The sequence below is a fragment of the Cyprinodon tularosa genome, unplaced genomic scaffold (assembly GCF_016077235.1).
Source record: "Cyprinodon tularosa strain WSP-4 unplaced genomic scaffold, ASM1607723v1 ctg590, whole genome shotgun sequence".
In the NCBI taxonomy this organism is placed as follows: domain Eukaryota; kingdom Metazoa; phylum Chordata; class Actinopteri; order Cyprinodontiformes; family Cyprinodontidae; genus Cyprinodon; species Cyprinodon tularosa.
In genome coordinates, this window is record NW_024039330.1 from 204820 (window position 1) to 220529 (window position 15710).

A 15710-nucleotide genomic window follows, 5' to 3' on the forward strand; every position below is an offset into this window, starting at 1 on the left:
TCAGCAAAAAGATGGAGATTTTTAAAGCCTGATTAAAACAATGGGTCATGAAAATAACATGAAATAATGATGAAATGCAAAGTTTAGGAGTTTATCCTAAGTGATCTATGTTCTCATCAAAAGAAGTTAGATATTCATAAAAAAAAATCTAATGCAAGACACGTTGGCAAATAGCTGAAACTTGTAATTTGTCAACGTTGCCATGGAAATGAAGCGGTTTGGAGAGGAGATGCCTACGATCACCTCAGGTTAAATTCATATTTACCACATTTTGAGAAGAAGCAGAGGAGCAGACATGAGCGTGATAAAGTTTATAACAATATCATTCTCCATGTCAAACACATTGGTGGAGAAAACACAGGATCGACAGCATGCTATGCTAATTTTGTATTTTTAGCTACAGTCAACCTATAGTTAGATGAGGTTTTGTTATAAATGGTTTCTTATAAAATAGTTTGACATGGCGCTCATGTATAAATTCCAATAAAGTAAATTTAAACTGCTGTGAAATTTCAAACTATGAATCTGTGTTTTATTTCTCTGCGACTAAAACATCTGCTTGCCTGGCGAAAAGAAAGTACATTTTAAAAAATTAAATTAAATTACAAAACTAAAAGTAAAAATTGGGTAACGAGATTTTCAACACAGCAAAATATTTTCATTGTAAATTAATTCAGTTTCAATTTAGGGCAATTAATTCAGTCACAATACTGCATTTTATTTCTAATTTGCATGAATACAGATTCAGTTGAACAATTCAAAATCGGTTTCTGATGGCCATGCGTCTGTCTTTAGAGCTTCCTCTTCTTCAGACTGTGGTGCAACAACAGAGCGTCTTCAGTCACAGGCTTCTTAAGAGCTGCTGTAAGACTGACAGCAACATAGGATCCTTCCTGCATAATATGCATGATACTGCATTATATGAGCTGCAAAATAATTTAATTAGCCGTTGGATCAATTAAGTATTTTTTTGAATTTTTAAATTGGATTAAATCAATTAAGTAAGCGTGGCCTATAAGTAAAAAAAAAAAAAAAAAATATATATATATATATATATATATATATATATATATATATATTACTTTTAAACTTAAGGAAGAAAACTCCTCAAAAACAATCAAATGCAATTCAGCACATACGAAATCTCTTAAAGTAGTTTGATATGATGGATCTATTTGCATATCAACTTGAACATTAGTATTTTCTTTCAACTTTTTTATTTTGTTTTTCTTACTTTTGGTGTAGACTGTCCATACAGATGCAACTGACTCTGTGGGAAGTGTTATCTTAAAACTGTTTAGCTGTAATTGACTGCAAACTTGTCTGTATAATTGGTTTGAAGTGTTTTTTTAAATCAGCTTAAGATGATGCATTTTGTGAGTTGGTGAATTAAACAAAATTCGTTTACCATATAACAATTCAACAATAACTATATTATACGGATATAAACAGTTCACAGCTTGTTATTTAAAAATAATAATGGGTAAAATAGCTGTGATGCATAAACGTCTGTCTGGTATTTTAGAAACGTGATGTCAGCGCATTTCAATTCACTTGAATACAGAGCCTAAAATATCATCCAAAAACTATAACTTTTTTGCTCTTTTAAATTTGACTGATTTATTTCTATCAGTTTCTATCACAATAGAAAACTTCACAGTTTGTTTCCCTGTGTTCCATCTGTTTCTATGGTAACGAATTACTATCGAAAGAAAGATTTGGTGAGATTGACAAACCTGAGAGACGTGCAAAAGCATCGAGTCATGTATTCCCAGAGGTATTCACTGTCCAAGGAGCTCACAAGCATGTTCACCGTTTTTATGATCTCTGATGCATTCTTGTTCTCTTTTACTTTACTGTTAAAACGAAGAGAAAGAAAATCTGTTTTTTTTTTCAACAATTCAACAACAAATAGCAGTCCTATCAGTTTGTGCAAAAAGAAATCTTTTAATTTCAGAGATTGTTTGTCTTACCAAGCGAGCTGGTTTGCTGAATGTCCAGACTTTATCCCGTTTTCCTCTCCAAGCATCTCCAGACAGTATCTGTGGAAAGCTCTGACCACCTCCAGCATTACACAGCCCAACACAGCAGGACCTGAACAGGTAAAATAAAACATATTACTGAACAGTCTATAAACAATCCAGCATCTAAAGGCTCCATCTGTCCAGCTTTCCCCACCTATCTCAGGTTTATCCAAAAGAAAGATGATGATGCGAAAGGGTCTGAGGTAGGAGATGACGCTTTCTGGGTCACTGTCCACTTCCTTCTGTCTGAGGATGTTAATCAGAGCCTGCAGAAAAACGTCCCAAAAAATTCATGTATGTCAGTGAAACCCATATAGCTGACACACAGGGAAAAAGACCGAACACCTCGGCTATTTTGTTTTTTTATAGAGGAGTAGAGGAACCAGCATTCTAACAGAATACCTTAATACAACTGTAAAACCGCAACTACTTTGTTAGTATATTGATTTTTTTTACAGTATAAAATGCATAAAGTACACTTGAGTGGACAGATAAAGATTTCTTTATAGAACAAAGATGTTTATTTTTTTCATACCGTTATACATTCCTAAGGATCTACAATACTCATAATTTATGCATGAGAGGGTTAAATATTTATTTAGATGGAATATCCTTTTAAAGGTCTGACCTATTTTAACATATCAAATCCGTTTAGAAAATGTGTTTTAGTCTATTTAGAGCAGAGCTTGTTCCAATGTTTTTTGCTTGTTCATTCTTAGCAAATCCAGCCATACATTTAGTTTATACGACTTATAAATGACTAGCCTGGGTGCCATTCCGAACTTAGTCCCGCCCACAAGGTTTGAGGTCGGGAAGTTCGGTCTGGCTCTGCTCCATAGTAGCGCGAGTATGATCGCCCACCCTCTGGCGATCCAATCAAATTGTCAGGGCGGGCTTTATACGATGATGGACAGATGATCAACAGTAACGTAATCAACCACGTGACCAAAGCGCGCATGGGTGACAACAATAATGGCTGCCGCTGGAGAGATGAGGTGAGTAGATTCTGCTATTAGGTCTGTTCTAGAAGATATCAACAGCATATTAATTTTAAAAGAGGAAAAGAGAAACGCGATCACGGCTCATCTTCTTATTCTAGGCGCGCAACTGCACGCTTTGATTTTTGTTGACAACAACTATGCCTGGCTTAACATACGTCACGCATTCCGTTGCTCTTATTGGTTGTAGGTCTATCCAATTGAGTACAGAGGCATTTTTTTTCCTGGTCCGTTCAAAACACGCCCCATAATCACAGCTCTATGGAGCAGTATCAGACTCATATTCTGACTAGAATTGAGTCTGACTACGTCAGGCTAATAAATGACAGAACAAAGTACAATTTGAATACTATTTTTACCTTTCTAAAGAAAAAAAAAATGAAGTAAATAAATTGCTACCTTCACGAGATAATCTTTGGAAAAAGTGTTGAAGTAGAATGTGGTGTGCTCCTCCATGGTGGTGGAGAGAGTGGGATGTGGTGCCACCATCCCTCCTTTAATGTCTGTGCCTGAAAGACAGAACCCCAGAAAGACAAATTTCAGCAAAAGGAAACAAAAGGTTTTCCTCCTAGATAAAAGCATGTGGTAGAGTATTAATTAGTGTCCTAATTATAAGCACCTAGGAGCCAGGCGTAGAGGCGTCTGTTGAGGGACATGTCCCTTCTGAGCAGAGTGAGGGAGGCTGCAGACACCACAGTGATCATGTCTTCATCACTGAGAGCGATGCTGGGCTCTGCTGGGTCCTAAACCAACAACATACAGAAGAGGATCACTTCATTTAAGGATTTTTTAAAAAGTTTAATCAGCATTTTAAAAGAGGGTTCACAGGAGGAAACCGTTAGTACTCCTCCAGACTGCATCTGCATCACAGGGTGAGCGAGAAAGTGAGTGTGATGGATCCTCACTGCATCCACGCCAACAACCAACACACTTCCTCGCAGACATGATGCTGAATCTGCTGTGACTGCAAACCTTTTTTTTTCTTTTTCTTTTTTATTTGGCAGGCAGTAAACAGTAGCTAGGATAATTACGCGATTATAGACATCTTTTTATGCAGGCCGGGCGCCTCCATGCGCATCACAGGACACTGACTTGTGACATTTCTTGGGCATTACCCTGCCGTGTGTTATGCATAAGTTAGGCTGTTGTTGAACGTAAGTTCTGTACTCGTTATGAATACGCTATGTATATGCCCAAAACTGAAAAAACACATAGGAAGTTCAGCGTATGCCAGCGTTTCAGGAGATTCTGGGACTTTAGGCATACGCTGGGCAAATCAGCAAGGTGTGACATGGGCCTTACAGATGTAGGTCAGTAAATAAAATAAAATAAAAAAGCATTTGCCATTCAAGGAGAAAAAAGTGACCTCTCTGGTGAGGAAAAAAAAGTTAAAAACAATATTAGATGCTTATCAAAATTAGGCTGGAATAGCAAAATTGAAAATTAAAAAATTAAGAAATAATTTGCTTAAAACTCACTTTTTTTAAATTAGCTTTTAATTCTGACTAGAATAATACTGTCTGTTAGATGTCATCTTTCTGTGTGCTCCTTTCTATGCACCTCTGGAAGCCTTTTAATGTCCTGCAGCACTGCACCACTACAGCACTTTTAACTGTATCTTGTATGTTTTATATGTGTTATGTATTGTTTTTATGGCTTTGTTGTAAAGCACTTTGGGTACCATTTGGCTATTGTAAAGGGCTATACAAATAAATTTGATTTGATTTGATTGTTATCCTCTCTTTGCTATAAAAAGCCTCAAATCTACAATCATTAAAGATCTTAATTCCATTGTCCAGGATAGACCAGGAGAGCAAGATAAAATAAAGCCACACCCACCATTGATAGTAGATCTGACAGACATTTACAGGAAATATGCAACTAATTTGCTATTTATTTGTAACTCTCTGTGTAGACTTGTTAATAATTAGATTACTCCCTCTGGTTATAATGTAGGTAATTAATAACAGGGAATCCATTGTGATGAAAGGAAGCTAAACCAAAATCTTATAGTAGTGTGTAGCTTTTAGGGTTGACACAATATAAAAATGTAAAAATCAATATCAACACCCAGAAATATCTTCTATACTCGATTCCATTTTCCAACCATGATGATAAAATAATGTCAAATTAAATGCATGAAAAATATTTGTATTAACTTCAAAATCCCCTTTTTTAAGCTCAATGTAGAGCATGCTTTCTAAATTAGTATTGAATCTGAGCATTTTGAGTAATGATATTTTTCAGATTATCAGTATTTTTGACAGCCCTGGTAGCTTTCCTTTATCTATTTTGTATTGTAATGGAGGTATTTATGGAGACCTGATTGCGTTTGTTTGTTTACGTCACACTTAACTGCAATAATCTCACTGGGAAGCACTTTGGTCCCCTTTGTGTAGTGTTAAATGTGCTATTTAAATAAAACTAAGATTGACAATAACTAATATTTACTTGTGTAAAAGCAGAGAGATGATAGAGTAAGACTTAACATGGATAATCAACAATCTAACCTACCAGACATGTAGCAAATGGGAAAAAGTAGAGGAGGACTTCAAGCATGTTCCTCTGCACCAACACATTTGAATCTTGCAGAGAAAGACAGACTGATTTTATCTGGAAGCACAAAGAGAGAAAAAATAAGCCAATAAGTCATAAGCAAAGAAAAAATTTGTTAATTATGTTTTGATGCAATCCAGAGCATCCATGATGGAAGAGAAACACAAAAACTCACCACTGCACGGTGGCCGTAGCCTAACATGTGGGCCTGCTGAGTCAGTGGGGCCATACGGTCAAAATGTGTGACTACGAAGACAGAAGCGGGCAGCCGCACCATTGGGGTAATCAGCACGCTGCCCCACAGGGCACCGAAGAAGACCTGCTGACCCACTAACAGTGACAGCTTGACCAGCAGAGCATCAGTCCTGAATGTCAGAGAACAGAAATCAACAAATTAGTACGACCTCAGACCTTCACTCTAACTTCATGGAAAATAAGGTTGGTATTCATTTTGGGGTTTTCATGAATCAACAAATTGTGTTTAATCAAGCTTAAGGGTTGTTTTCCTTTTGTGTTTCTGAAAAAATGCATGTATAAAATATCCAAATCAGCATATCTTTATTGTGAAGGTGGACAAAGCATGACGGATCTCACAAAAACACACCTGAGGTGTGGTACAGCACTGGCTGATTCCCCCTGCTTTCTGAAAGGAATAATTTCTATTTAGAAATGACAAAAACTGCTATTTTCAGACTCCATCCCTTGCCTTCATGGCTCCTGACCTCAGCATCCATCCTCACCATGTGGTATCAAACTCTTTTTTTATAACACTTCAACATCACATCAATAAATGTATTTACCCTCAATTTGAGCTCATTCCATCCGCCGATGGAATTAATATTTTTACACTTACAATAAAATTATTAAATATTAAGAACTTGATGTAAGAGACCGCAGCTGTTTCTTCTTCTTTTAAATATAAATAGTCTCTTTTCATTTGCAAAGTGTCTCCCTTACCTGCTCAATTCAGGAAAAAAATGCACTTATGCTAAGTAATATTTACTAAAATTTCATTTTTTTTACTGTGTTGTAGCTATATACATGAAACCAAGGGCGTAGGTTTGATTTGAACTTTGGTAGGGACACTATCAGTCGGTTGTCATTGGTGCTATGCAATATGCATTAGTGTTGTCACGATACTAAACTTTTCAACTCGATACCGATACTAAGTAAAATATTCGATACTCGATATCCTTTTCGATACCACAAGAATAAAAACAAAAACTCTAAAATTCAACAGAAATATTTTCATTACTAAAAAAAATACAAGAAAAAAAAAAAAAAAACAATAAGTATAATATTTTGAGGTTGTATGCTGTGCACAATATTAAGCAAGCTTGATAAAAAAAACTTACAAAATTAAAATTAAGTGTTCCTTCCTTGGCTATGTTTTGCAGACATAACAATGACACTGGCCAAACCAGTTAAACAAAAATAATTCTCAGCAGCTGCACCTGTTACAAAAAAAGTCTGAAACTGAAAAATGCACAGAATTATTCAATCACACAGTGTTCAGAAAGTGCATTTTCCACTATTCTGCACTTTAGATGGCTGTATCGATACTTTTGAAAATGAGTATTGTATCCGGATACAACGTTTCAGTATCGCTACTTTTTTGAGTATCAATACTTTTGACAACCCTAATATGCATGTCCTTTTTTATGCACGGTGTGAGGATCCGTACTGATAAGAGGTATTCATTGTTAAAACAGAAAAGCATCATTTTGCTACATTAATAAAAATTGTATAAGCACTACACTCATTAGATGCTGTTTATTAATGTTTGAAGTATCACCGGCTCTGATCAATGTGGAATTAGGACTGTTGTCCACTTTGAAAATGGTTTCATTTGAACGACTAAGAGAGAAGGTAAATACAGTATTTTCTTCTGAAGATATAGAATTGTGCAGAGTTAAACCCCATTCTTATATTTTTACCTACTATGCTCTCTCTGTATCAAGCAAAATAATACATTCATTAAAATATTAACTTCACTATAAAAGTGGAACATCTGGGCTGTAGTTACTCTGTGTAGCCCATTTCATGTATTTTATCTGGGACTGAAAAAATGAATCGTATTAATTGATTATTTCAATAATCGTCAACTAATTTAGTATGTGATTAATCATTAACTGGAGAATAGAGACTCTAAAACATAATAAAAATGTAAAATATGCCTTTCTCCGACAGAGCAACCCACTTAGATCAGTAATTATACCAAAATTTTAAAAATACAACATATATATATAATATATACCGGTAAGATAAAAAAAATGTTTTTGTCTGTCAATATTCTTCATCCAGAACTCATCAAGAGGAAAGATTTTAGTATCACCTGGTTTATTTAGACATCACCTGAAGCGCTTAAGGGCCAGCTGCTTCACCTACAAGCTGCCCTGCATCATTATTACTGGATATCTGTGTTTCCTATAATCATATAATGTATAAGTGCATTTTTAATAGTAAAGGATTAAATGTAACACAACCTTTTATCATTTTCCTATATTGCATACACAACACTGAGCATGAGCCTAAGTGTATTAAAATATAAAATCACTTTTAACAATTATAAAAGACAATATAACACTATCTTATCTGTAATATAATAATATCCAAAATAAACAGTCAGATTCCAGCATTTTTACCAGACATTAATGTTTGTACTAATTTACTTATAGACTATGTGGAAATCTATGTAAGATAAAATCAATGTTAATATTCTTCCTCTGTTTGTTCTTGTCTTTATCCTATTTCTAGAAGTATAAATAGTCAATTAAATTATTATTATTATGTGGAACCCTAATTATGCTTTTTAAACAAAAAATAGCAGATGTTTAGGCACCATTTCTTGTTGTTATAGGCTACTCTATAAAAGAAATACATGTAACACCTCCTAATAATTATACCTGAAAGAGTCATCAAAAAATGACAACAGTAATAGCAACTAAATATCGGTAAAAAGGAAACCCTCACATTTTCTTTCTTAATTGGCTGTGGCTAAGAATCAGAAATGTTGATGGCTTACAGCCTTTATTTGCCCATTTTTCCAGCAGTCTTCAGAACTCCTGGTTGACTCAGAATATTTCGTTTTAAAAAAGAAAAAAAAAGGTTTTTGTTTTTTAGTGCACATGATATTCCTTTTTTTTTATTGGGACTAGTTCAAGGAGAGAGAAGGCAGAACAACCAATGAGAGTGGAGTTAAACAGCGCAGCACAGTTCCATGCGCTGCTACGTGAAAGGGACAGGAGAGACCAGGCAGAGGAACTGCGAGAGGAAAAGAAGCCACTGCTGCAATAACTACTGCTGTAAATTATAAACATGTTGCTCAAATCCAATTATTGGTAGGGACAATTAGGTCGGTTCAAAATTTTGGTAGGGACATGTCCCTATGGTCCCTATGCAAACCTACGCCCATGCATGAAACTTTCAATTTCATCAGTTTATTTAAGAGAGCACACTGCCCTGGCATATTAATATGGCCACTATGTGCACTCCAGAGTGCCTTTTCCTTCCTTCCATCCATCCATCCATCCATCCATCCATCCATCCATCCATCCATCCATCCATCCATCCATCCATCCATCCATCCATCCATCCATCCATCCATCCATCCATCCATCCAATCCCTCTTGGGATCACCGGGCGGGATGGGGCCTCTCTCCAGCAGTGAATGGGTGAGAGGAGGGATACACCCCATTCACGCACACACAACTAAGGAGAATTTAGAGAAGCCAGTTAACCTAACAGTCATGTTTTTGGACTGTGGGAGGAAGCCAGAGTACCCGGAGAGAACCCATGTATGCGCATTGAAAACATGCAAACTCCATGTAGAAAGACACCAGGCCAGGAATCAAACCTGAAACCTTCTTGCTACAAGACACCAGTGTTACCCACTGCCCCACTGTGCAGCCCTGAACTAAAGCATATAATTATTAAAAAACTGGGCATTGTTTAACATTTCATTGTGCTTAAAGAAATAAATAACTCAATGGTGACCAAAAATGGGCATATTTTTTTGTTATAATCTGACAATCCCAAGTTAACAATAAGTGACTCTGAAAGGGAACTCAGGACTGTGTTATGTTCAATTGTCATTTGTAAACAGTTCAATTACAGGACAAGTTCACAAAAATATATACATATGGTAAAACAGCACATTGCTGTTTGGTTGCATGAATACTACGACACCAGACATCTACTTGGTGGAGTAAAGATGACAAACACTGCCTTAAGCAGAGCTGTAAAACTGAAGGAGGACAGCTGGGCTGGTCTGTTTGGGCACAGCCTGTTGTGATGTGAGGATTTTTCAATAAACTGCCTCAAACCCTCTGTTTAAGGTCCATAGGCTTTACCAGCATATGGTATGTACTTACTCTTTAAAGATAAAAATTTTATTTACTTACACTTTTAATAGTTTCTTTGCTCCATTTTATGTCTTTTATCTTTGAATTAAATTAATAAAGACACATTATAAGAGTGGAATGTAAATGCATTAGGCATATTGAAATCACTACAGATTTGAATTTTGAACAAAACTACAAACCAGGAAGCATTTTCAAGTCCTAAGAAACACCCACTGCACCTGCTGCCACTCCTTATTGCTCTGCTTTGCTTCACCTGTGTTTTTGACGCTGTCAGCTTTGCTAAGTGCTCCAACTCATACAGCGCTGTGTGCTAAAGGTGTGCTCTGCTATCTTCTGATTCTCCGCCGCTGTCTGTGTGGTCAGCCACTGTACTTAAACTTAAATTTTACCCATGCTGCTGCAGGCTGGGTGATAAATAAAGCAACCATTTAACCATTGAACCTTCTCATTGAGTGTCTGCTTTAAAGAGAGGGAGGCAGCACCTAAATATGGAGTTTCTAAGAACAGCCCTTTGGGGCAGACCCAGATCAGCCTAGAATTGCTTTTGGAATTACACAAAATCAGCTGTAGAGCTCTGCTTGGCAGAGGCCTATCTGGTTTTCCTCCCTGAAATGTTTCATGTCCAACCTGATCTCAGATTACGCAAAATAGGAGAATAGACAGACAGACAGACAGACAGACAGACAGACAGACAGACAGACAGACAGACAGACAGACAGACAGACAGACAGACAGACAGACAGACAGACAGACACCCTGGGTAAACTGTGTTTCAAAAGTCTATGTCAAATGATCATAAACTTAAGATTTAAATAGTTCTGACTTTACACAGTTTTTTAACATAAAAAAAGAAAAAAGAAGATTCTACATACCTGTCATAGACCTCCAGTCCTTCTTCCAGACCAGGTAAGAGTCCAGTTATGAAGGCCTGCAGACTGGGAAGCAGAGCCCTCTGCAGTGGGAGATAGTAACGCTCATACAGGGTCAGCAGCACAGGTTTAACAGCCATGGCTGCATGGCCCAACAGTGGGAACAACCCGGAGCTGGAAAAAGAAATAATCCATTCATAAAGTGATGGTAAGATCGGTTATAAGAAGGTCTAATTGAAGAATATCCAGGTTCTTTACCTGTAAATAAACAGATCCTTGGCCAGCCATTTTGTACCAATGATTTTAAAGATGACCTCGTACGTCTCCAGGGCCTTGAGGTGCACTCCGCTGGGCAGAGCCGGGTGGAGGCACTGAGCCAGACGCTTCCCTATGATCAACCTCTTGGGTAGGAGAGAGTAGCGGAGGTTACTTTGAAGGGCCTGAAAATGAAAAAGAGATTTATAAGTGTCATCAAACATTTAGAAAACCACCCTTTTCAATCAATCTCCACTTTCAGGGGGATTTTTTTTTTTTTTAACCCAAGGGGACTTTTATTCCTCACAATAAATGATGACAAGACTTAAAAAGCCCAGAAAGAAGAAGTGTAACTAAGTCCACCTCACCACTAACCTCAGAGAACTGAAAATCATCTAAATACCAAAGAGGAAGCTGTAAATCGCAAGTTAATGTAACAAAACAAATCAATTAAAAGGCAGATAAGGCGTCCAGAGGCTTCATGCTGCACCTTATTGAGCTTTCCCAGAGAGGAGATGAGGTCCGCCCATTCACTGGACGACTCAAAGTTTCTCAGCGCCTTCTCGATGACTGCTGCATAGTTACGGTAACGGTAGTCATTCTGCAGTTCCAGCTCTTCGGGATCCATGTTGCACCAGTTTGATCACACCATGTTTTTGGAAAACATCTGGCAGACAAAATAAAAATAGGCAGAAAGTCAGTAACATTACCCACATGTCTGAAATCTGCTGGATAGCTCTCTGCCTGCAAGGCTTGTTTATTCAAAATAAAATTATTGAATTAGCTCTGAGACAGAGGACAGAAAGGAGCTTATTCACAACCAAATGCAGGATGGCTGACTGACCTGTCAGTCAATCTGGAGGCGAAGGAATCCTAACATCTCCTGCTCGCACAGAGAAAAACAAGCTGCAGGGAATCACTTACAATGAGAGTAGATTAAAAAAAAGTTTCTATAGTGAAGAGAAAAACTATATATACAGTAATATAGTGATATAATCTCAGAGGCTGCACATCTAAAAGTACTGAACATGACAAGAAACTCTGATGATGAGCCGATATCTCCAGCTACTGTGGGCTGATCAGATCATACCAGCTCCTACATCCGCATTAAAGGGTGTGACGGTTTTTACAAGGTTAATTATTTTAGTTTTAGTTTTTTTTTAACAGGGTATTTGTCACTTTTTAGCGGTGCCAGTCAGGTATCCCTCCTGACAAGTAGGATCAATATATATAGATTTTTAAACCAGTCACACAAGGACCATACACTTTTGCGTGTGTAGACCCTTACAAATAAGGAATGAAAACTTTTCACAAAAAGACAACAAAAAATTAGGCTTAACAGTCCTTGTATTTCAAAAAGAAAAATAAATATATAGCCATCAAAAAATAATCACAAAATTCTTCTCCAAAAATAAATGTCCATTATAATCCAACGGATTAGGGCTCCAATATAGATTGCCCCACAGCAAGAGAGGTCTGATGAGAAAATAATCTTGCTCAGAGGCAGGCGCTGGAACAGGTTTTCTGTTGTTGGTTTCAGGAGGACCTTTAACTGTGATGTCACCGGCTTCCGGGTAATTGTGATGACACGTCAGCACGGCAGGAGCACAGAATGAAGTTTCTTTGTTTGTTTGGTTTTCTCCTTTTCCTTAATGATCGGTGGGATCCAGAACAGTGGCAAAATACTGAAAGCACGAGGGATTAAACGGCCTCGGACTGACTTTGTTACTGGTCGATAGAACGGAATATGCAGACGTAGTAGCAGCAGCTGTTTCTGTTACGCTGTCTGCTGAGACACTGACTTTTTCAAACTGGAGCTAGGAGTCAGATTGAACAGCGGACCAATCAGGTAAGTGCATGTGTTAAATGGGCGTAAAGAAGGTGTGTCTTGAGCTGTGAAGAAGCAGGAGGGTTTATGAATAACGGTGCAGCCAGCTCTGTGCAACAAGCAGGTTGTCACACACCCCCCCCCCTTGAGAAGTCCCGAGCTAGTAGGGTGAAAAATCCTTTATACGCCTCATTACTTCAATCTTAGATTTTCTCCAAGCTTGCTGTTTTGTATGCGATCAATGTGTTGACATTCTTATGAGAGAGGTAATTTAAATGCTCAACTCTCTATTAGAAGTTATCTACTTTTATTTAAAAGTCAGAAGAAGTGAAACCATGGAAATCTTCATGGTCGCTTTCCTCATGGAACAGTTCCTGAACTTTTCTGTGTTGCTCTTTTTCCACTTCTTCTGCTGTAGGAAAACAAGGTTTGATCTGCGATATATGAACCACGCGGAGATCTTCTCCAGTATCCTCCAGAACCACTTCATAATTTACAGGGCCAGTCCTTTTCATGATTCTGTAAGGACCTTTCCATCGTGGAGCAAGTTTGGCCATAAAAGATTGATCAGCCTTTGATAAAGGGTGTGAACGAATCCATACACGGTCTCTTTCTGAGAAGTTTCCATCTCTTCTTCCACGGTCATAGTTGTGTTTCTGTCGCTGCTTAGCTTTTTTCAGATTGACATCAGCAAATTCACGGAGCTCAGCAATCTGTTTTACTGTAGCATAGACAGGTGTGTCAGGGTCACAAAGGGTTGGACTCAGCTCTGCATCCAAAGGCCCTTTCAGAGGTCGTCCAATGTTGAGTTCAGCTGGAGTCACACCAGTAGATTCATGCACTGCAGAGTTTAAAGCAAACCGAAATTCCGGTAGGTATTTATCCCAACTCTTATGTTTGTTACTGACATAGGATGAGAGCATAGCCTTGATGTTGCGATTAACTCTCTCCGTAAGGTTAGTTTGTGGGTGATATGCAGAGGTTTTCTTTGGTGTGAGATTCCATCTTTTACAGGTCTCCTCGAATACAGAAGAAATAAATTGTGGACCTTGATCAGAGAGAATGTATGTTGGCACTCCCCATCGTGTCAAAATCTCTCTGGTCAAGTATTGGGAAATTATTTCTGCAGTAGCTTTGCGGAGGGGAAACATTTCAACCCACCGTGAGAAATAATCCACAAAAACAAGTAGATGGACATTACCAGTAGAACTCCGTGGAAAGGGTCCCATAAGGTCCACGCCCAACATCTCCCATGGTGCACTCACCTCTGTCTGTTGCAACTTGCCAGGAGCTTTTCGGGTTTCAGGTTTGTACATTTGACAGACTTGACAGGATCTCACATAGTCCCGAACATCAATGCTCATCCTCGGCCAATACACCAAGGCTTGTAACCGTTTGTAGGTTTTGTATCGTCCAAAATGTCCAGATAAAGGGTCATTATGATTGTGATGAAGTAACTGTTGACGGAGTGATGGTGGAATATAGACTTGGTAAAGAGTTTTGTGTGGTAATTGAACAACTCTGTAAACCTTGTCTTCCAGGATAGTGTACTTTATTGTTGGCGACTCATGTACTGTTCCTTTGTCCATTATTTGTTGGTAAATGTTTTGTGCGAAAGGATCCTGCTGCTGAGCCTTCCAGATGTTCTCATCTGTCACTTGGAGTGGGTGAGAAGTGTCACGTTGCGACCGGAGTACGACAGCACAGGTAACTGGTGAATGGTCAGAGGCATTGATTGGGGCTCATGACAGAGCATCTGGAACAGTGTTATACTTTCCTTTTCGATATTCCACTGTGAAGGAGAATTCTTGCAGACGAAGAGCCCACCGGATCAGCCGAGTGCTAGGTTTATGAGTTTTAAAAACCCAGATCAGAGGTGAATGGTCAGTCACAACGGTGAAGTGTCGTCCTTCAAGGTAATATCTCCACTTTTCAATGGCCCAAACAACAGCAAGACATTCTTGCTCAGTAGTAGAGTAGTTCCTTTCAGCTTTATTTAGAGTTCGGCTGGCAAAGGCCAGGACTTGCTCGGTGCCTAACCCAGTCTGCTGAGCTAGAACGGCTCCCAAACCCACATCACTAGCATCAGTATAAACAATGAATGGCAGTTTGAAATCTGGATGACCCAGAATGGGTGGAGAGACCAGGTGAGTTTTCAGAGCATCAAATGATTTTTGGCAAGATGGTGTCCAAAGGAATTTGACTCCTTTTCGCTTTAGAGCATTGAGTGGTTCTGTCAAGGCAGAAAAATCAGGCACAAAACGATGATACCAGCCAGCCATTCCCAGAAATCTTTGAAGCTGTTTAATATTCTGGGGTACAGGAAATTCTTGAATGGCTTTAATCTTGTCTGGATCTACCTCAACACCAGATGAGGATACTATGTGTCCCAGAAATTTTATGGAGGAACGGAAAAACTGGCTTTTCTTCATGTTGACTGTAAGGTTGGCTTCACGAAGTTTGTCCAACACGGCTTGTATATCGGCACTGTGCTGATGGTAAGTGGTTGAGTAAATGATGATGTCATCCAAATATACAAAACAAATTTTACCTCTGAGTTCACCCAATACTACTTCCATAAGTCGTTGAAATGTAGCTGGAGCATTTTTCAGGCCAAATGGCATAACCTTAAATTGGAAGAGGCCATATGGACAGACAAATGCAGTTTTTTCACAGCTTTCTGGATCCATGCGGACTTGCCAGTAACCACTGTTCAAGTCTAGTGTAGTGAAAATCACTGCTCCAGAAAGAGACTCCAGGATTTCCTGAATGTTTGGCAATGGATATGCATCTGTATGTGTGACTGCATTTAGTTT

The 15710-nt window shown here is 38.3% G+C and overlaps 1 protein-coding gene across 2 annotated transcripts in view; it reads right to left on the reverse strand.

The window, feature by feature from the left end:
- The window catches only part of dop1b (DOP1 leucine zipper like protein B), a 42993-nt gene that overhangs the window by 19452 nt on the left and 7831 nt on the right, over nt 1–15710 (reverse strand). For both annotated transcript variants that reach the window (XM_038306772.1, XM_038306771.1), the window contains exons 2-11: nt 11557–11733; nt 11070–11251; nt 10815–10985; nt 5754–5943; nt 5537–5635; nt 3642–3765; nt 3422–3531; nt 2179–2290; nt 1974–2094; nt 1737–1856 (exon numbers count right to left, since the gene is read on the reverse strand). In XM_038306772.1, coding sequence (XP_038162700.1) covers nt 1737–1856; nt 1974–2094; nt 2179–2290; nt 3422–3531; nt 3642–3765; nt 5537–5635; nt 5754–5943; nt 10815–10985; nt 11070–11251; nt 11557–11694 — 1367 coding nt within the window. In that variant the 5' untranslated portion in view covers nt 11695–11733. The remainder of the gene's footprint in view (nt 1–1736; nt 1857–1973; nt 2095–2178; nt 2291–3421; nt 3532–3641; nt 3766–5536; nt 5636–5753; nt 5944–10814; nt 10986–11069; nt 11252–11556; nt 11734–15710) is intronic.